The following is a 20413-nucleotide window of genomic DNA, read 5'->3' as shown; positions in this document are numbered from 1 at the left end:
TTTCTTGATTTATGTCACAAATGCACACGCAAAGATATTTCCTTCTTTTAGAGAAGGTGCTAATCTTTTACATTTTAAGACTGAACGCTATTTCTTGGCGCCGGTGGTGTGTGGACTTAGACGGACGCACTGCACTGTGCATGCGAGCAGCGGGAGCACGCTCTCCATGGCGATAGGCAGCCAGAGGTAAACGACTCCGTAGCTCCACACCTGCAGCCCGTGGCAGCTCGCCACTGTGGCCTGAAATTAATGGCATCGCCCCTTCCCGTTCCGCGGTGTGGTGACAGTGTTATGAAGAGCGCAGGAGCATTGTGGGTAAAAAAATAACATTTCCACAGCGAATAGCAATGGACCGTAAGATTTTACTGTGAAAAATAACTATAAAGCAGATGTATGAAGTCATTAAAAATGTCATACATAGTGCTCAATATGTTAGATGCAGTCTACTTCACAAGTGAGGTACTTAATTTGTGATTAAGTATACTGAATATTGCACAGTGGAAAGATTTTTTTTTTTTTTTTTCCTAGACCCAATTACAGAATAAGCGGGTAATGGAGATGCAATGTCTTATGAAAAGCAAAATCTTCCTGGTTTGTTGGTGATTTATTACATTATTGTCCCTGTGAGCATCTCTGTTTAAATAGCCTGGTGGAGTCAAAGCTTGAATTCATATTCATTTTTTTTACTCTCTATTGGGCAGTTAATTCACATAAAAGTTGGCATTGTAGTGATGCCAATAATGTGCATTAAAAGAATAATAAATAAGTGATCTGCCGCCTTGGAGGAAGACTATCTATGGTACTGCAAAAAAAAAACCTTCAATTCTCAACAGACAAAAATGGAAAGATTAGGAAGCCACGCAAACACTAATGTATAGTTGGCAACATATGTGAAATGGTAAACGGTAATGTACCGTTAGCAGTACATGCAAAAGGAAAAAGGTTAATGTACAGTTAGCCAAACATGATAAAGGGAATAGGGTAATGTACAGTTTGTAGCATATGCGAAAGGGGAAGGGCTAATGTGCAGTTAGCAGCACATGTGAAAGGGAAGAGCATGGACGGCAGATGACTGCAAACAAAGCCAATGGCAGCAGATACGCACTCCTTTCCAGCCCGTTAATGGAAATTCATAAAGAAAGCCAGCCAGAGCCAGCCTGCGCTAAGTCCAGAATAATACACCAGAGGAGGACAGATGTGGAGAGGGTCTGATCAGCTTACCAACAGTGTGTGTGTGAGTATGTGTGTTTGTGTGTGTGAGAATGAGTGTGTGTGTGTGTGAGAGTGAGTGTGTGTGCGTGCGTGCGTGTGTACGTGTGTGTGAGTGTGTGTTTGTGTGTGTGTGAGTGAATGTGTGCGTGCGTGCGTGCGAGTGAGTGTGTGTGGGTATGTGTGTGTGAGTGAGTGAATGTGTGTGAGTGAATGAGCCTGTGCTAGTGAGTGTACAGTATGTGTGAGTGTGTGGATATGGTTGTATGTGTGAGAGAGAGGTGTGTGTGAAAGAGTGTGGTATGTTTTTGTGTGTGGGTGTGTGCATGCGAGAGAGAGAATGTGGTATGGTTGTGTCTGTGTGTGTGCGCGTGTGTGTGTGTGACAGCGAGTGTGGTATGGTTGTGTGTGTGTGTTGGGGGGCGGTATCAAGTGTCTGTATGTAGGAAAGTGTGGTGTATGTGCGTGCATGTGTGTAAGCATTTTCACCAATCCTCACCCAGGTACAGCCGAGTACTTTTTCTCGCTAGCTCTGCTTACAGTTCTCATGATGAAGTCCGTTTCACTTTAAGCTGTTCATTCAGGGTGCAGTGGTGATTGGATGGACTGGCATAACAATGCTCCCAGGGTTTTAGCTGATAGTCCTGACCCACTGTGAACCATGTACTTGGGTGCAGGGAAGCTACAGGGCAGAGAGGCATGCTGGCCTCAGACATCTGGAGAGACTTTTGGCTTTATCTACGTGATAATATTTATCATAGACGGGAGAAGGGAGCGGTGTCAGCAAGGCACAGGCAAAGAGAGATATGCAGACACTTGCCATCTTCCTCTCTCTCGCAGACACACGCACATTCCAGCATTTCTCTTCTTCTCGGAGAACAGAGGAGACAGTCGGCTAGAGCAACTGTTTTGACTCTTCCTGCCGTAGATAAGAGTGTCTGGGTAGCACCGGCGTGCTCTCTGCCAGCCCCAGTCTCGCAGGCACAGTGCTGCAATCAGTGGGAAGTACTCCAGGTGCCTTGCCAGAGCCCCTCCCACCCGCAGCCTGAGTGGCTGACAGCCGTGCCGCTCAGAGCCTGTGGGCAGAGCTCAGTCGGCCCCTTTTGGATGATGTCACAGTCACATGGATTCTCATGTGGTCATGCTCTGAGGCAGAGACGGAGCTGTGCTGGCCAGCTGCTGCTGAGACAGCAGTGAAGGCTTTGCGCTGCCGATAGTCTTCTCTTATGGACCAGGATCTCAATAATGTATTTTGTGATTTCAGCTATGAAAGGTAAGAGACATACTGCATGTTGTAACATAGGAGTTATAAGTATTGTACCACGTATTTGGATCTAGAGTATAGTGTGTCTTGTGCTCATGGTCTTGTCAACTCTCTGTTCGGGAGCTCGCAAAAAGGAGAGAGAGAGTGAGAGAGAGGGAGAGGGAGAGGGAGAGAGAGAGGCTCTGAATGTGTTCATTACCAGGGAATTAAGCAGAGGGAAAGTCTACCAGCATGAATTGTGTTTTTTATTTTTTATTTTGCTGTGTTACAGAGCACTTTAATGTGGATGACATGCCCTGCCATGTGAATTTTTAATGTATTCCTGCATATGTTTATCTGCATCTATTTAAAATACTCATTTTTTTTGAGCTGCTGCTGTGTTATTGTGTGTGTGTTATGAGTGTGCAGAAGTGATCTGGGTGTTTTCACACAAATGCACACCTGAGGTTTCACGCAATGTGCTTTATCTACCCTGGCCCCCTGAGAAAGATAGAAGTTCCTGGTTTGGCTTTTGGGGTGGGGGGACAATGTGTGAATGTGTGTGTGTGTGTGTGTGTTTATGTGTTTGTATTTATGTGTGTGGTGTGTGTGTGTACTTGTGTTAATGTGTGTGTGTGTGTGTGTGTGTGTGTGTGCGCGTTGGGGGCGGGGGCTGCTCTGTGGACGGGAGATGTTTTTTTTATCCACTTAATCCTGTTGTTCCAGTCCAGAGGGCATCTGTTTCTCTGAGAGGGGCCGTGTGCGGCGGTGCCTTTGCTTGGCTGAGTCTCCCGGCGGCCGGCGGCCGGCGCTCGGGTCTGCAGGGCGCGGGGACCGCCCTGCCCTCTCCCGATATCGGCCGATATCGGCGCCTTGTGTTCCACTGACCTATTTTTTCTGGCTCCGGAGCTGGTAGACACGGGCGAGCGTGGGAGCGAGGCTCGCCTATCGCATCCTAGCTTAATGTAGATCCCGCACACTGGACTGAGCACGCTTAATCCCACCCCCCCCCCCCCCCCACCGCCCCCCCTCCATGCTGCCTTGCCTCCACCTAGCACAAACCCCCCTCTCACTAAGTCCTGGGAGCTGCCATTATGCCTAAACCAGGAAGCAGCAGGGATGGAAAAACCAATGGATTCTGCTGTTCAGTCCAGTGAATCTGAAATGTGTTACCACAGAGATTTTCCCCCGTTTATTTTTACCCTTCAGAAGTACGTGTGCATTCAGATGGCAGTAATGTTTCATAACCCCTGAAGTGGATGGAATCATTTGTATTTGTTAGCATAACAAAATCATGTCAGTTCACCAGATTCATGTTTGGGGGTGTGTTTGATCTAGAATTTATTGTATGTTTGGTGGGGATGTGTTTTTTGCTTTTAGTCAGCTTGGCTGTGCTATTATATTTGCATTGGCTGTGCTTATATACTAATGCTTTCAGTGAACTACAGTGAGAAGGTCCCTTTATTGGGGTCATAGGCGGAAGATCAGCTGATATTAAAATATTCATGGCTGAGGAGACTTACTGACTTTTTTGTGTAGTCATTTGCCCTCTGTTCCTGGGCCTGTTCCCTAAAATGAAATGCCTTTTTTGCATTTAATTTCACTGTATCTTCATTTAATTATTTATAAAAGACAAAAGCTGTGTTATGGAAATGGGGTTTTGAGTTCGGAAATATACTGCAGTGTAGTTCTGATATATTCAATGTTCAGTCGGGACCACTGTTGTCAAAGTTACAGTCCTTATAAACAATCGTTATGATTGGCGGTATGGCTCTGTTCTGGAAGCCCTCCCGCCCATCTATATTAGCATGCATCCATGTTTAGACTGGTAGCATGCAGCAAGCATGCATGCATACAGGAGAAAGCAGGTTTAGACCGGAAGTCTGCAGCAAGCATGCATGCAGGAAGAAGCGTATTTAGACTGGTAGCATACAGCAAGCACACATGCATGCATACAGGAGAAAGCAGGTTTAGACTGGCAGTCTGCAGCAAGCATGCATGCAGGAGGAAGCATATTTAGACTGGTAGCATGCAGCAAGCAAGCATGCATGCAGGAGGAAGCATGTTTAGACTGGTAGCGTGCAGCAAGCACGCATGCATCCATACAGGAGAAAGCAGGTTTAGACTGGCAGTCTGCAGCAAGCATGTATACAGGAGGAAGCGTATTTAAACTGGCAGTCTGCATGCAGGAGGAAGCAGCCACGTGAGTAGGGAGAGGCCATTTTAATAGACCGGCCGGTTATGTGAATGGACTGCGATAGGCAAACATCACAAATCAGTCGAGCCATCAGCTGATCCAGCCGGAACCGGGCTTGGCGCTTGTGGCCTGGCTGAACTACGCAATGCTCCATTTATTAAAACACTACATGTGAGAGTACGTGTGAACAGCATAAAAGAGCTATATATTTTTAATATATGCAAGGAGGAGGCAGTCTTATCAAGTAGTTATAAACAGATCAGTAAGATAGCAGCGATAAGCAGGTGTAATCCACCCTCTCCCCATCCATGCTTATAAGGCTGTAAATAGAAGCAAAAGTGTCTGTAGAAGTACAGTGATGCTCAGGACATAACAGGATATTTGTTGTCATCATAATTTTTAAAAGATATTTTATGTATACTGATCCCCCCCCCCCCCCCAGCAGGAAGCTGTTTGTCTGGTACTGGGGCTCTTTGCTACTCCTGTTGAGACATCAAGTCAAATAGAAAAACAGCATCCGCACAGTCCATGTTCTTACTTTCTTAGCAACACATCCAGAGCAGGAGCACTGCTTAGGCACATGCCCACCACCAGTGAGCCTGTGCCTGTTTAAACCCAGCAGTCCACGCAGTACTACAGGACAGTGCGCTGCAGGCATGGTAGATGTATCCCCTAAGTAACCCTAAGTAAAAACAACTAATAGCGATGCACCACGTGAGTTAGTGGGAGGAGCTAATATAGCGGTAGTCCGATGAGCCCTGGCTAACCCACCTTACCAGGCACAATAAGGCCTACTGTCCCCCACCACCCCACAAGTCAGAGTCAGCTGCTGCTGTAGATCCTGCTCAGCTATCACCTCATGAATTCAGAGCTGCTTTCTTTAACATACCGTACCTGACCACGGGCACTTCAATTATATCAGTTATTTACACATTTTTTAAAATCAATTGATTCCTTCAGTATTCTTCATCCACTGTTTTCTCACAGAAAAACACATTATTTTGTGTGCGTGTTATTTTTGCTGTCCACGAGGTCTGTTCGGTGATCGCAATTAAAAATGTACTGCCAAATTTCCCCGTTCTGAAATAAAGCTGGAGGTGTTTATTTTCAACTGACTCTGATCATGAGAACAGAACAAAACCGCTGTTAGATTTATCTGCGGTCAGTATGAGGAATACAGTCGTTTCTTTATATATCATCGCTGTCTATGAGTTTACTCAAGGACCTGTTCCCGCAGTTGATAATCCTACCAGATACCTCTTTAATTCTGTCCTGTAGTTCCAGTTCATTGCTTATGTTTTCTGATCTTACATACAGGGAATTTGATTAAGGCACTCATATAACATACAGATCAGGGGATCTGCATGGCCTCCCTGTTGTACCCTGTGGACCCGCTGGGCTAATGTTAAAAGGGCTGTTAGGCTTCTGTATACAGGATAAGAGGCAGTACCCATCATTACAAGTAGCCAAGACTCCAGAAAACCACCTTGTGTACTTCTGCATTGAGTTAAGGCCAGCCGCTCACACAGACTGCCACTCTCATAGTGAGAGTGGGCCAGAAGTCTGGCATGACATAGTAATTCAAAGATTGCTGGTTTGAATCCATTTAGCAGTTCCTTACTTAAAGGAGAGCATCTTTTTTATTTCTGTCAATATCCAACAGTAAATACAGATATGTAAATAAATAAAATCGAGCTTATAATAATGCAATCCAGTCTGCCTATGTGTATGGGCATCTGCTTGAAAAATTAAAAAATAGAAAGGAGAAAATTCTCCATTCTGTTTCAGTTGCAGGCATGTGTGTGGATACTCCCTTATCACAGGGTATATTTCACACAGATCTCCTGCCTTCTGCCTCTACAACAGAGCGTGCCTCTCCACCAGCTCTCTCCCGAGCCTCCCAGCCAGGTAACGAGTTAAAGCACCTAATTACCTTCAGTGGAAACATCCCACTCATCAGAGCATGCAAATTGCCTGGTCTGCTCAGCGAAATTAAGATGAATATTCACAAATATTAATTTGGTAATTAAAGGAAGCTGTTTGATCTGTTGAAAGTACATTTGAACAAAAGGCAAAAAAAGAAAACATTTAATCTTTTATTTCAGCATTCACTGGCATCAGTCCCGCCAAATAAACAGTGATACAATCTAAGGGCACCCTAGCTGTGGGTTTATGCACACCAGAAGAGCCCACCGTTTCCAGTAAGGCATGTTCGTACGCGAGGCGCTCATCAGACTGTGATAATCAGACAGACGTCATTAAAAGCGAAGCGCAGGAGGGAAAAACCCGCTGAATTCAGGCTCTTATTTTAGCGTTCTCCGCCAGCGCTCGTCAGGGAGCCCGCGGAGCCCGCTCTCCGCCAGCGCTCGTCAGGGAGCCCCCGAAGCCCGCTCTCCTCGCTCAGTCCGGCTCATTCGTGCGACAGCAGAGGTTAACAGGATTCTGATCTTAACCCTTTAGCGACTCTGGATTTCCTGGACAGGGGAGGGGGGGGAAAAAAGAAATCTCCGTAGATTAAGGTGAATGCAAAATATATATAGAGCGAGCGCCTGCACGGTGTAAAAATAGAGCCCGCGCCGGCGTGATTGCGTTTGAAGTTTATCCAACGGACGGAGAGGGGAGCGGGTTCAGCCGCGCCGAAATCGGGATCAAACAGTTCATGCGTTCCTCGCTGCTGTTTCAGTTGGGTCTGTCGGTCACAGTCTGAGCCCCTTCTCTTCTGGTTACTGCGTCGTGAACGTAGCGGCGTTTCACCGCCGTTTGACTGCTTTCTGCTATTATGCTTTTTTCAGCGCTGTTTAGTTACAGGCAAAAAGTATTTCACCAATGGCTTTCAGTTTGATCCAGACCGACTTAGGCCCATTAATAAAACAAATATGTAGGTTTTAAAAAGTGCACCCTCAGATGCCCTGGATTCAACCGGCTTGACTTTGGCTTATACGTAAGCGCAGGTGTAATTTGTTTTCTTTAAGAAAACTGTTTGGCAGGCTAATGTTACTGCTGCACTTGCCAAACTTGCAAAGCTTTTTTGTTTGCCAGCGAAACGCAAAATAGCGAGTCACCCTGAAACGGTAGTATTTTGCGCTGGTGATATTTTTTGGAGAACAATGCTCCACTAGTGTGATGCTAGCTTGGCTGCTGTTTCCTCATTTCACTTGAGAGACTGACGTGCGTCCCTGCCCCTCGCTCCACTCTGTGGGCTACGAGCTGCCGCCCATCACCTGTGCGACAGAGCTGGGCGACTGCTTAATGAGATATTGACCAGCCATTGAAAGGATGGATTTTTGATTTAGTTACGGAGCCACAGTACAGGAAGGTACGTGCAGTCTGGAGTGAGAGTAGTGCACTGTCGGAAAGGTAAGAGGACGACAGGTTTTAGTGTTCGGAGAGAGCAGGCCAGGGGTACTGTTTAAATGGGGTTTGCGGCTTATTGTTCTGAGTTTTCTGTTGTGTCTTGACATGCCTGCATTGCTCCATGCGCATTTCTTATTCAGAGAGTAGGCAAATTGGCCCCAGTTACAATGTCAAAACTTCACAGGTTTTTAAGCAGTCAATGGACGTCCCCTTTTATTTAGAGTTGCTTTGCCATCATCTCGCCTAATTTTGCCTATGATAGCAGCTGATAAAAATTTCTGCTGGGATATGAATCAATAAACGGGGCTCAAAGGATAGAACAGCACCGTGACAAGTTCTACACTAAATAACATTGATATAATTTTTCTTTTTTTTTTGGTCGAACCTTTAAATTGATTACAATTTAACAATAGTGCCTTATGTCCCAGTTTGTTTTGCACTGTTTTTTTTTTTGGCAACTTATATTAACATCTTTTCTTGCATTATTAAAATCAGTAAGCTGGTGGGACGTTAGCTATATGTCCTTGGCCATGTGTAAATGTTAAAATTTATCCACATGTTCAATAATGTCAGTTGTTCTTTATTTCCATTAGCTGCCCTCATGCCAGTGCTTCATGTATTTCTTAAAATGTCTCTTTCTTTCCCCGGGTGCCTCAGGTACTGTACTCTATTCTTTGAAGTGCTTCTGTGTCACACTCAGCACCTGCCAAAATAATTTTACTGATAAAGCATGCACTGAAGGACCAGCTGCACATGTATAATAAGTCTATTTTTCATAGTGGAATTTCAGCGGGGAAAAAAGATTAGTGTTCCTTTCATACAGGAATTTAAGAGAAAACAGTTGATTCTTGGGGAAAAAAGCAAAGAAGAGGATTATCCTGCTTGCCTGTCCTCAAAGGACATTTCGAACGGAAAATAATTTATATTCACGTATTTATGTGTACATGTTGTCTCTCATTAATAATTTACAGTGGAGTTAGCATTTTTATTTATTGCCAGAGATATATGCTCCTGTGTGCTCAGTGCTACACTGAGGCCAGGTCTCCACATCTGTTACGCAAAGAGACTTTGAACAGGCTGTGAACAGTAGCTACAAGAACCACTCTAACAAATCACCCCGTGAAGCCTGAAGAGTCAGACGCTCTTTTTTCTCTCGGTTTGTTTTTTTGTTTTTTTTGTGCGAGTGGTTACAGAGCATCTCTTTTGACCGTACAATAGAGGGAGCATACCTGGCAATCCACGGTGCAGCGTGGTGCGCGCCAGATGCAGGGCGTGATAGATGGGGCCTCTATTGAGTGCTCTCTCTCTCTCTCTCTCTCACAGACCCGTACGTCCTGGAAACCGGTGCCAAAACGCCCAGAACAAATGTTTTGAAAAGGGGAAAAGGAAGGGTTATTTTTTTCCCCTTTCCGCGCTGGTTGCCGTGCTTTTATTCTAGATGTGTTTTCGAAAACATTCGCCGTTTCTGCGGGCTCCCCCCTCGGAGAGGGCCGTCTGTCGGCTTTTTGAAGTTGCATCAAAGAGGAAATGGGGAGGGAGAGAAGGGTTATCGATTCGCCGTTTTGTCTGACTCAGAGCGCCGTGAGACGAGGCGCGGCTGCGTGCCTGCGCGCTCGCCGCCCCCCGCCCCCCCCCCCCGAGCCCCCGAGCCCCCGGCCTCCCGCGCCCACAACCCGTCTCGGGTGACACCCCTTCGCACGGGCAACCGCTTTCTGACCGCCACAGAATGAGAGGCGATTAGGAACAAAATGTCTTTCTTTGGAGATGTCAGATGTTCTGTCCTGTATCGGAGGAAACGTGTTCCTTTGTTCTGGCATAGCCCAAAAGGTTGATCTACCTTCCCTCTGACAAGGAGGCCCGGACTCAATCGACATTTGTCCTTAAATTTGGCTTACAAAAAACTGCAATTGCTCAAAATTCTTTTCATTCAATTGACGATGGCTAAACTAGCATACCGGCACTTGCGCTGAGAAGATGAGCATTTGCGTTTCATTTTGCGTAAAAGTTAAGGAAGAATGTTGATGGAGTCCAGAGTCGGTTTCTGCATGAAGTCCTAGCTAGCCAGAGTTCATCAAGGCTTGGGGTGAGAGGGGATGAATGCTGGCTGCATTTGGACTGACTGCGCAGGCCTGCAGTGCAGACATATTTGCTGAGTTGTGATCTCTGTGTTTTCAGTTTTTTTCAGACTTCATTTCTGAAGATGTACTGTAAAATGGATTTGTCCAAGAACACTACAGAGGATTAGACCCCATGCTTCTGCAGCTACTGATTAATTATAAATAATAAAGAAAAAAGATAATGTCCACGTTGTATCTAGCAGCGGTGCACTTTGGCCTGCTGTGGTCAAGGGCCACAATTAGGAGGATGCCTGGCCATGTCCTGAGGCAGAGAAAGGTCATGGGGGCGAAGGTGTTACTATTGTTGTGACCTCAGTAATCCAGCACGCTCCAGATACAGAGCCCAAGAGTAAGGCGAGAAGGGGGGCAAGTAAAAACACAAACAGAACAACAAAAGCAGTAAAAAAAGCTGTAAGGAAAACATGCTGTGGAATTTTAATGAGATCAGGGCAATGGATAGAACGGTTACTTAACAGAGGTCAGGACAAGGGGTGCCCAAGGAGGGGGCCCGATTGAGGGGGGGGGGTGTTGGTCAGTAGGGGTTGTGTTGTCTCCCGTCCTGGCTGGACTGAACAGAATTTCGGTAACTCCATTATTGAGTGTCTTAGCCGGTCAGGCACCTGCTCCGGGGGTCAGGAAGGGAGAGAGGGAGAGGGAGAGGGAGAGGGTTAGGGTGAGAGGGAGGGTGAGAGCTGTGGACATGTGCTGACCTGCTGAGAGCAGTCAGGACACTTAAGGATTTGTGTTTCTCTCACAGATCACCCACCCCCCCCTTTTACTCCCCAGGCCTGGTCCACTCACAGCTCCCAGCTTTGCTTGCAACATTGTTGGTTGACAGAGTTTTCTGTGTTTTGGCAGACACTGACAAAACATCCTGATTACTTAGAATCACTACAGTTTGTATTGGGCATGATAAAGGAAACACTTATGCTTCATTAAAAGCGCTTTTGTATTTATTTTATTTATTTTAAGTTACATTCTATGTACAAATAACAATTGAACATAATAACATTATATTATAATGTAGATCCAATTGAACTGAGTCACCAGTGCTTAGTTTGTTTAAAAAAATGCTGAGCACTTCAACAATGAGTACTTAAAACTTCTAACTCTTTTAAAACTACTGTAAAATTTCACAAATCTTTTACTGTGGCTTTATTATGCCCTTATTTGCTCCGTTCGAATTTTGCTCCGTATCAGAAAATGATTAAGAAGAATGTCCAGTCACCTGCCCGTGAGCTGAAGCTGAAGCATAATTGGGCTATGCAGCAAGACAAAATAAGAGTGGGCTAAAATTCCTCCACCGCATTGTGAAAGGCTGATATCACATTTCAGTTGTAGTTATTGCTCCTAAAGGTGGGGCAGCCAGTTGTTAAGTTTAAGGGGCCAATTACGTTTTCACATGGTTGATATGGGTGTGAAAAAAAATAGTGCTTTCTGTTTACATGGTTTCCCTTTGTCTTATTTTACATTTTGTCTCAAGACCTGAAACCATTCAGTGTGACAAATATGCAATAATAGAGAAAATTAGGAAGTGGGTAAATACGTTTTCTCGGCACTGTGTACTGTAGGAGCTGGTGTAGAATTACACACACAGTGCCTGTCTTCACAGATAGCAAATAAACTGTTGATCAGATGACCTTTGTTCTGCATAGCATGAGTCGCGTCAAACCCACAAAAATTGCACAACAAAAGATGAAAAGTGTATAGCGAGCAATGCGTGGGTCGTGGCGAAGTGACGGGGGTAACAATTCGGGGACTCTCAATGGGCCTGTGACCTTTCCGAAAGAGCTGTGGCCCATCACGGGCATGAGCGTTCCTCTCTTTAGAGAGCGTATTCTTTATCTGTGTCTGCTCAAAGGGCATTCAGACTGAGCTAATGAGCTAAGGGCGAGCTCTCAGTGCTGTTTTAAACACGGTGTGCGCACACGCACTCTCCTGTGCATTAAACCAGCCTTAGGAGTACTGGTTGTACCTGACCGTGCACAATTTCCTGTCCGCCTTGTCCAAACAGACCTTTACGCAGAACGAGCTTGATACACGGAAAAAGGTCCTTTACACATAAAGCGAGGATGAGCTGTAATTGGGCAGTCCTTTTATTCAGTTTTTTTTTCTTTTCCCTCTGTCAATTTCTAATGGCAACAGTCCTAGTGCAGTGACCTCGGTGCTGGGATGCATGCAAATGTCAGGCAGCCAACCCTTGTTTGCTGGGGTGGGCACATAAGCCCCAATCACCAACCCACTCGCCTGTGGGTCTGGCCCCGCCCACACCAACCGTCACTACACAGGTCACTACAGGAGCTTGGCAACATGTGTAGAAGATGGAGGGACATCAGCGAGTCTTTGGTGAGTTTGCTTGTGTCGTCTCGTGCCACATGCCTTTCAGCGGCCGATGGCCAGGGAAGCGGCTCGTGAGAGGCCAGCCTGGATTTAATCTGTGCTTGGCCTCAGCTGTGACTCATGGTTAAACCCAAGCTCGGCGAATCCAAACAGTTCGTCGTGCCGAATGTTTTCGTCATGCGTAGTGTTTTGCAGCGCATTGTTTGAGAAGCTGCTGCTTGAATGTACCTTGTGGTTTAGAATGTGCAACTGTGCAGGACAGCATACTGGTCTGACTGTAAAAGGGATTTGCAGCTCTTTCATTTGATATTTCAGTGTTCTGTGGCTCTGTATGACCAGGTTGATGATTTGAGTAAGGACGGCAAATTTCCCCTCCCAAAGAACTGTATGTTCCTGTGTACGAAGAGATCTGCATTCACTCCCCGCTTTCAGGCAGGAATATTAATAATATCAATTAATTATATGTTATTTTATGCGAAGGTTCTTTGGCATTCCGTCATGAATATTTATGAGGGAGAACAAAGGTTGCGATTGTTTCTTATTCCTTGCAAATTTGCACGCACTCAGCTGCTGATCTGAGTAATCGATTTGTAATGCCATGGTTGAGTAATCGAATATTCAGTCTCATCCCTCGACACCAACATTTTAAAGTACCACTATTAAAATTAATCAGCTGAATGCAGCACACACACACACACGCACGCACACACACAAACACACACACACACACTCACAATATACTTTTTGCTAAGTTGAGAAAGTTCTACATTTTACATTGCCCGTGGAGATGACTGTATGCAGATGACTGGTCATTATTATTTACACATTAATATTTTTTTAATTGCTAATTACCTTACTTGAGTGTGTAACATAAGTGGCCCACTCGGGATTTGAACCTGCAACATTGCGCTTGTTTCTGCATCACATCTCCTTTCTACGCTTGTTTTTTTACACCTTCTTTTATGCTGAATATTTACATGCAGCACAGACACGCGAAACGTTCCCCCTGGTTTTGCGCTTGAAGACAGCAATATTGCAAACATCAAACTAATTGAAGGCAATGGCTTCCGAGCTTCTTGAAGCATTGGCATTTTCTTTTCTTTTTATTTTGACTTCGCAAATTTCGTACAGAGTGACTTTTTACTTTATCTTTACAACAGTGAATTGAACAAAAAAAAATATTCAACGTGTTCTCTGAATTCTTTAATTGCAATATTATTCTTGATACTTGTTTCTTTGTTTACGGCTTATGACACCACAGACAGGACTGGGACTGCAGAGCTTAGTTCCTCTTTTCGGGGAGTGGAATTCATCCATGTCCACCTCAGACTGCCCCAGATATTGGCTTTGTTAAAGCGTTCTCTGACGTGGCTCACAATGGAAGCCGAAGAGACGTCTAAAACAGAAAGTTCTCAAATAATATAAATCAAAGCCAGCAGTCGAGCAGTTTCACAGTAACGCCCCGCAGTGGGGAGAGCGGGGATTATTATGCTCACTTGTCAGCGGTTCTCTAGAAATCCAGGACAGATTTGCCAGCTAATACACCGGGCAGAATAATACGTACATACATGCGTGCGGATTCTCACCTGCACTCTCACTGATGTCCGGTCACATGCTCCTGCATGGGCATGTACTGCAGATACACGTCCGCACGCAGTGGTTTGGTATCTGCACCATGCTATGACATTGCTCATGTAGCGTTTTCAGCATTCAGCCCCTACCTCTGTGCTTCAGATGTTGTGGTCAGACTCTCGCAAGAAACACGTCCTCCCTCACTTGCACAACTGTGCACACACATGTACGTATGCGTGATAAAACAGGTAAAAGTAGCAATACCCAGTCTGAAGAGTCGACTGCATGTTCCTTGACCAACTGGCCTCTCGTACACGAAGATCTTCGGTTCTCTGTGTCTGTGGCGGGTGAAACAGTGTGAGGTTTTGCCGTGTGAGCGTGTTGCGTAAGAGAGCATAACCACCCTGTTTTCAATCATCAAAAGACGAGGACCTGAGACCCTCAGAAAACCGTGCGTGTGCGTTTGCGTGAGTGAGACCGAGAGCGAGAGAACGAGAAGTGTGTCATTTTTGGTTTAGATTTGTGTGTCTGCGCGTAGACTCCTGTTCGCGTGCCTGTGGGTGCGCGTGTGTTTCTGTGTCTGTACGTCTTTTTATGCTGGTGTGGGAGTGCTGTGCTTGTTTGTTTCTTGCTTACTTGCATATTTTCTGGTATTTCAAACTCCAAAATCCCCTTAGTTTACAGAATGTGGCACTCCTCCTTGACATTTGTGTATAGCTGAATTTGAAGTGTATCAGTTTCCTGAAAGCATTCTGGTTTTCTGGCACGCATTCTATTATTTAGATGAACACATCCTGAAGCTCACAATGTCGTCAGACCCCTCAGTGGTGCAAGTACAGCCTCAATGTGACCAACCCTCCCTTTTGCCCTGAAACCTACAGCCAGAGTTAACTTCTGGCCGTTTGCACACTGGCCACAAGCTGGTGCCTCATATAGGAACTGGCTTTTCCTGTAACTTGATTTGAGAGTTCTGCAAAGTCAGTTAAACCAACACTTGATTGCCTACATGCATCAGAAAACCGTCTGGGTTTTGCGGTATTTGTTCAGCCGAGAGCGCACTGAATGCCTTTGATCCTCGAACTGACTCGGTCAACCACAGCAGTTACAAAACATAAAACACAGCGAACTTCGATGGTCGTGAATGCATTATTCAAAAAGTCTAGGCTGCCCTTCTTAAATGTTTTAAGTGCACATAGCAGCAAAGTGTGTGTAATGCAGGTTTAAAATTCCGGTTTTAAAGGCATTGATTAGGCCTTGCCTCTGCCTTTGAAGTGAGCGGTAAAAGGTTGTTTCTTCTTTCTTTGGTTTCAGGATTGTTATAATTAATACGTTAGGGATTTGTTTCCCATGCCCGAGTAATCATAAATAAACAGACTACTCTATTGTATTTTTTAATTATTTTTTTTCTTTTTCTGTAGAGTATTTCCTTGTTGTGGAAATTGAGCATTGTATATACGTGTGAGATGGATATGCAGCGGTTTGCTAATTAATTCATTTTAACACCAGGGTGTGAGATATTACCTTTGATCAATTCTACCCTAAGAAGTCTGTGTGTGTGCGCGTGTGTGTGCTCGTCCACGTGTGTGTGAACGCGCACGTGTGTGTGTGTGTGTGCGCATCACTGTGTATGTATGTACTTGCTTGTGTGTGTGTGTGTGTGTGTGTGTGTGTGTGCATGTTTGTGTCCATGCGGGTGCGTGTGCATTGCAGAAAATTGATTACAGAGAAAAAGAGACAGTTGCAGGATGGGGGATTTATGTGGTCTTTTAAGCTTTAACCCCTGATAAGAGATGCTTCTCCTGTCTCTTCTCCCTACACTCCTGTGAACCCAGACCTCAGAACTGCTTTTGCTGTTTTTTTTTTCTCTTTTTTTTTTTCTTTGAGCATATCAAAACTGTCCAATGAAGAAAGCGACCAATGTTTATAAGGAGTATATTTATGCAGTGAGTGGTCCACCAATCATTAAAATTAACGTCTAGTCACATTTCTAAGGGTGGGAACCTCAGACTTCACCATGATAGGATATGATTTCAATCCTGGAGGCAACAGTTCGATATTTGGCAACATCACAAATTTAGCTACGATAGAATCCAAGAAGATCCAATATACTAAGACACGATCAATATACGTATGATCCAGCTAACATGATCCTGTTACAACCTACGCAAACAACCAAAATGAGGCTGAGTGACATTGCGGAACTTAATGACATTGCGGAATAACAGCTCTAGCGCGTGTACTTATGAGGTTGAGTCGGAAACGTAAACAGTGATGCAGTGTTTCTAGAGAGCAAACCATTGTAGGATTACGAACATTTGAATATACGTTTAGCTATGACTGATAACGATACCGATCGGTTTTGTTGTATCGATTGGATCGGATTTTTGCCCACATCAATCTGGATTTGATTTAATCGGTTCACCCCTCCTGATTTTATTAATATTTGAAGCTGCAGTAATGGCAACTTTTATTAACTGGGGGACTAGACAGCAGTAAAATCGGTTTTATGATCAGATGATCAAAAGAAATGTCTACCCCATGAGCTTAAAATGAGTTAATGTGTATTCATTGGGTTTTGTATACTGCAAGTAAGCCCATTTATTTTTGCTTTGATATATTCTAGGGATACTGTCAAACCCGCCTGATGTAGTATGTTTTTGCACATCCATTTTAGATTTAGCCTATATTTAGCTGTGAATTATGGGTAACCTTGACCTTATACTGGATGTTCATCTAAGGCAACAGAATTTTCCTTTAAGATGTAGTACAGATGGAGAGATTTCACTTTACAATAATATCTGGCTGTTGAAAACGACAGCAAAGTGAAATGAATTGGGGTATATTTTTTATTTGACTGTTATATTTAGTCGCATTTATTTGGTTAGATTTTTTTTTTTACAGGTAAAAGCCTCCTTATTGATTCAGTTTGTCAGAGAAAAAAGGGACTTTGTGGAATTAGATTTCTTGGTTGTTACATGAATTCAGATTTTACATCTGCTCCTCAAATGTGTATTCCGTAGGTAAATGGAAACAGTCGGTTTGTCGAAGGCTACTCTGCCTCTGCGTCTCAGACTGAATTAGTGTAATGTGCTGTGCAGCGGTTCTGACTGCACGCTCCCCCCGGCGATGGGGGTTTGTTATGTAAATACACCCATGGTAACGGAAACCTCCGCTGCTGGGAAAGCGTTTGGCGAAGGTCGTCTGAGGAAGAAGCCGCGCTCTTTCTAACGATTAGCGAAAAAAGTTTGTCGTCCGTGTTGTCCGACCACACATCTGCCATTCAGTGTACAAACGGGAGTCTGCGTGCCAGGTCAGAGACAGGCCTGTGGCCTGGCGGCTGGACTAGCGGTTAGCGGCTCTCCGGGCTGTGGAAAAGAAGTTTCCCAAAGACCTGTTTTGTGGCTGTTGAAGTGGTGCGTTTCGCGCTGTAGCTCATTAGCGCGGTGTTTACGTCGGAGAGGCGTAGCGGAGCACCTCGTCCCGTTCCTTCACCTCCAGTGTAGCGTGTGCCTCGTGGGCCCCGCTATTCCCAAGCCTCGGCTCGGCACGTCTTCACAGCCAAAAAGCACTGCTACAGGGATGCAATTATCGCGCTCCCAGAAGCCCACTGGAGGAGCATGACAAGGTGCTACTCGCGAAATCATCAAAGCCTGATTTTAAATGAAGCGTTTGATTAAGTGCAGAGTAAGTTTGTGTGTGTGTGTGTGTGTGTGTGTGTGTGTGTGTGTGTTTGCTCTTCTTCGGAGGAGGGACTTAGTCACTAGTCCTGCTGGGTGCCTGCCATCCCTGAAATGTAGGGAGCAGATTAATATGAGGGTTCATCCACAGGAGGTAATGGAGAAGGCGTGGTTGCGCATGGTGATGTGCCAACATGAGCTGCATTGGAAAAATTGTGGATTTGAAGATGGATCGTTCTGTTCTCCCACTAACAGATCCATTGTCATATTTCTTTAACATTTTAACGTGAAGCGAAGTCTCGAGGCCTGCTGTCACTGTACGGCACTAGCAGGGGATAACTCTAATTTGGGTTGCCCCCGGTGACCGGCAGGAGCAGCGCAGGGTACACTCGAAGCATGCAGCATGCGCACCCTCGTGTTCTTGCCGCATGCCAATCATTCCCAGCTCTCAAAGTTTTGAATTTACAATCTGTTTGGATCGCAGGGACAGCCAAACAGAAAAACGTTTGGCTTGTAAGCCTTTTCAGCTCCTGTTCTCCCCATTCATTTCTTTATGACAGGCTATAAGTCCTAAGTGTTGGGGTTGTGTCGGTATCAGCTAATAATAACCTGAAATGATCTTATCACTGTTGGCTGAGTTAAGAGTCTGACCAATGAAACGACAGGCTGATATAACGATTTAATATACATGCCTCGCTGACCCTGTAAATTAACTAGCAATGTCATGTGTCAAAAAGAGCCAAATCATAGCTTTCTGAACCTATTTTGTTTATTTATTTTTATACTTGATCATTTTTTTACCAGCCAAAGCCGAAGCTATACTGAGAATTGGCTGCTTTCTAAACATATGCTCTCTGCTTGATAATAAAGCAAGCAAGCTGAAATATGTTGTTATACAAATGATTGTTTTTTTTAATTTTTATCGGAATTAGTATCGGCCAACATGGCACGGCAAATGTTGGTTATTGATATCAGGTCGAGAATTTCCATATCGTGCCATTTTTAGAAATAATATCACGTCATTCTGCTGGGGCATGTGCTTTGTAAGATGAGCTTTTAATGGCAGCGGCTTTGTCAGGCTGTGCTGGTGGCTGGATGAGATTAGCACGATAGACATGGAGTGGCAGGGGGCGACTATTTGGTTATCTGCTAGAAGCTGGAGTTTGGAATGGGACCATGGGTGGTGTGCTTTACAGTTAGGCAAGGTTATGTAGATCTTGTTACCCTTTGCTCAGTGCTGAAGCCAAATAGATCAGTGAGCTTCAGCTTCCCATCCTGCAAATGGTGAATTAGCAATTTAGATAACTGCTGGGTAGGTTTGGCAAGGAAATATATGTCAAATGTAATTTTATTTTGCATGAGGGTAATCGCAAAAGGCCTGGTAGGCCAAGGAAGAACTCTACTGTTGATGACCAAATATATATGTGTGTGTGTGTGTTCATTACACACCATTGATTGCAAAGTTGTCAACAGTAGTGAAATTATCCAGTTGATTAGCCAATGTCTGAACGTCCTGGTGGCTCAAAAAGCATTTGCTGGAACTGCAAGACAAGTCTTTTGAGCTAGCTACAGTGGCGCAGAAAAAAACTGCATAAAAAATAGAGCTGAATTCAGTCAGTCGCAGTCTAGCCTTTGATTGTCCGCTTGTACTTCATGTTCTGAAGCAAGCCTCCTACTACTTAAAAAAAAAATCACTGTAGAGTTACGTTTCTTCACAAATAACTCAGCTATCTCTACATTAAAACTGAAAAGGAAGAGGATTCTCACTGACGCTCGCGCGGGTTGAAAGACTAGCGGAGTGATCACAGCGTGCGCATTCACTTTCATGTCTAGTATGAACAGAGGTCCCGCGCTTTCAAATTTTAACATGGCGACGGCCGTCTCCGTGTGCGGTTCCTGCATGGCGCGGCGGGCAGCCGTCCCAGAAGGCAGACGGGCTGTGCGGCGAGCGGGCGAGTGGTGAGTAAGAGGCCCGGTGCCAGCAGGTTGCATAACCGGTCTGGTCAGACCGGACCAACTGCCTCTGCATGCCGGACATGCTCACACGGCTCCACCTCCCCCGCCTCCCCCTCCTCCCCTTCTCTCCCGCACAGCCAGTGGTTTCATTAGACAGCCTAAATACCTCCCACACTCCACCATCTCCATCATTTCTCGCCTCTGGGCATTTAGATAATTACTCATTCTCGTTTCCCCCCTCCTTCTGGCAAACAGGAAAAAGTGTCCTGTGTGCATTAGTTTGTATGAAATATTTATCTTAATATAGCACGTTTTCACATCCCGCCAGTCCTGTCAGCGCGCTGACTGACAGCTGTCTGGCTCCGCCGAGCGGAAGCGCCTTTGTTCCGTCGAGCGAGCGGGAGCGGGAGAGAGTCGAGAGGCTGACGGGGCGCTCGTGTGTGTGGGCGTTTTGTGTTGTCTCTCGTTTGAGGACAGCGTTTCTCAACTACCTTCTGGAGTTTTTTTTTGCAGAATTGAATTGGCGTACCTGTTTTGTGTCGCTGTATGTGCATGTGTACGGGTGTTTTTATGTGAGTGTGTGAGCCTGCGTGTGTGTGTGTGTGCACATGCACAGGAGGGGGTGGGCATATAGCATGGTGTCTGTTTGGTTGGGATTGTGTCACACTGTCTCACTGACTCATTGGAGTCCAGTTCACAGAGACACAAACCAAGGTCCAAGACCCCAGGAGGAGCTCCCCCTTGAGCC

General features: G+C 45.2%; 1 protein-coding gene across 3 annotated transcripts in view; it reads left to right on the top strand.

Annotated features, from left to right (window-relative positions):
* Window positions 1-20413, top strand: part of roraa (RAR-related orphan receptor A, paralog a) — a 245252-nt gene that overhangs the window by 182883 nt on the left and 41956 nt on the right. The window contains exon 1 of one of the 3 annotated variants that reach the window (XM_035395182.1): window positions 2331-2482. The exons of 1 other annotated variant lie outside the window; for it this stretch is intronic. In XM_035395182.1, the coding sequence (XP_035251073.1) occupies window positions 2455-2482 (28 nt within the window). In that variant the 5' untranslated portion in view covers window positions 2331-2454. Of the gene's footprint in view, window positions 1-2330; window positions 2483-12344; window positions 12467-20413 lie in introns of those variants that run through there. One more of the 3 variants, XM_035395183.1, reaches the window with a different exon arrangement.

The sequence above is a fragment of the Anguilla anguilla genome, chromosome 16 (genome assembly GCF_013347855.1).
Source record: "Anguilla anguilla isolate fAngAng1 chromosome 16, fAngAng1.pri, whole genome shotgun sequence".
Classification (NCBI taxonomy): Eukaryota; Metazoa; Chordata; class Actinopteri; order Anguilliformes; family Anguillidae; genus Anguilla; species Anguilla anguilla.
The sequence above is the reverse complement of the archived record's forward strand: the minus strand, read 5'-3'. Positions and strand labels throughout refer to the sequence as shown.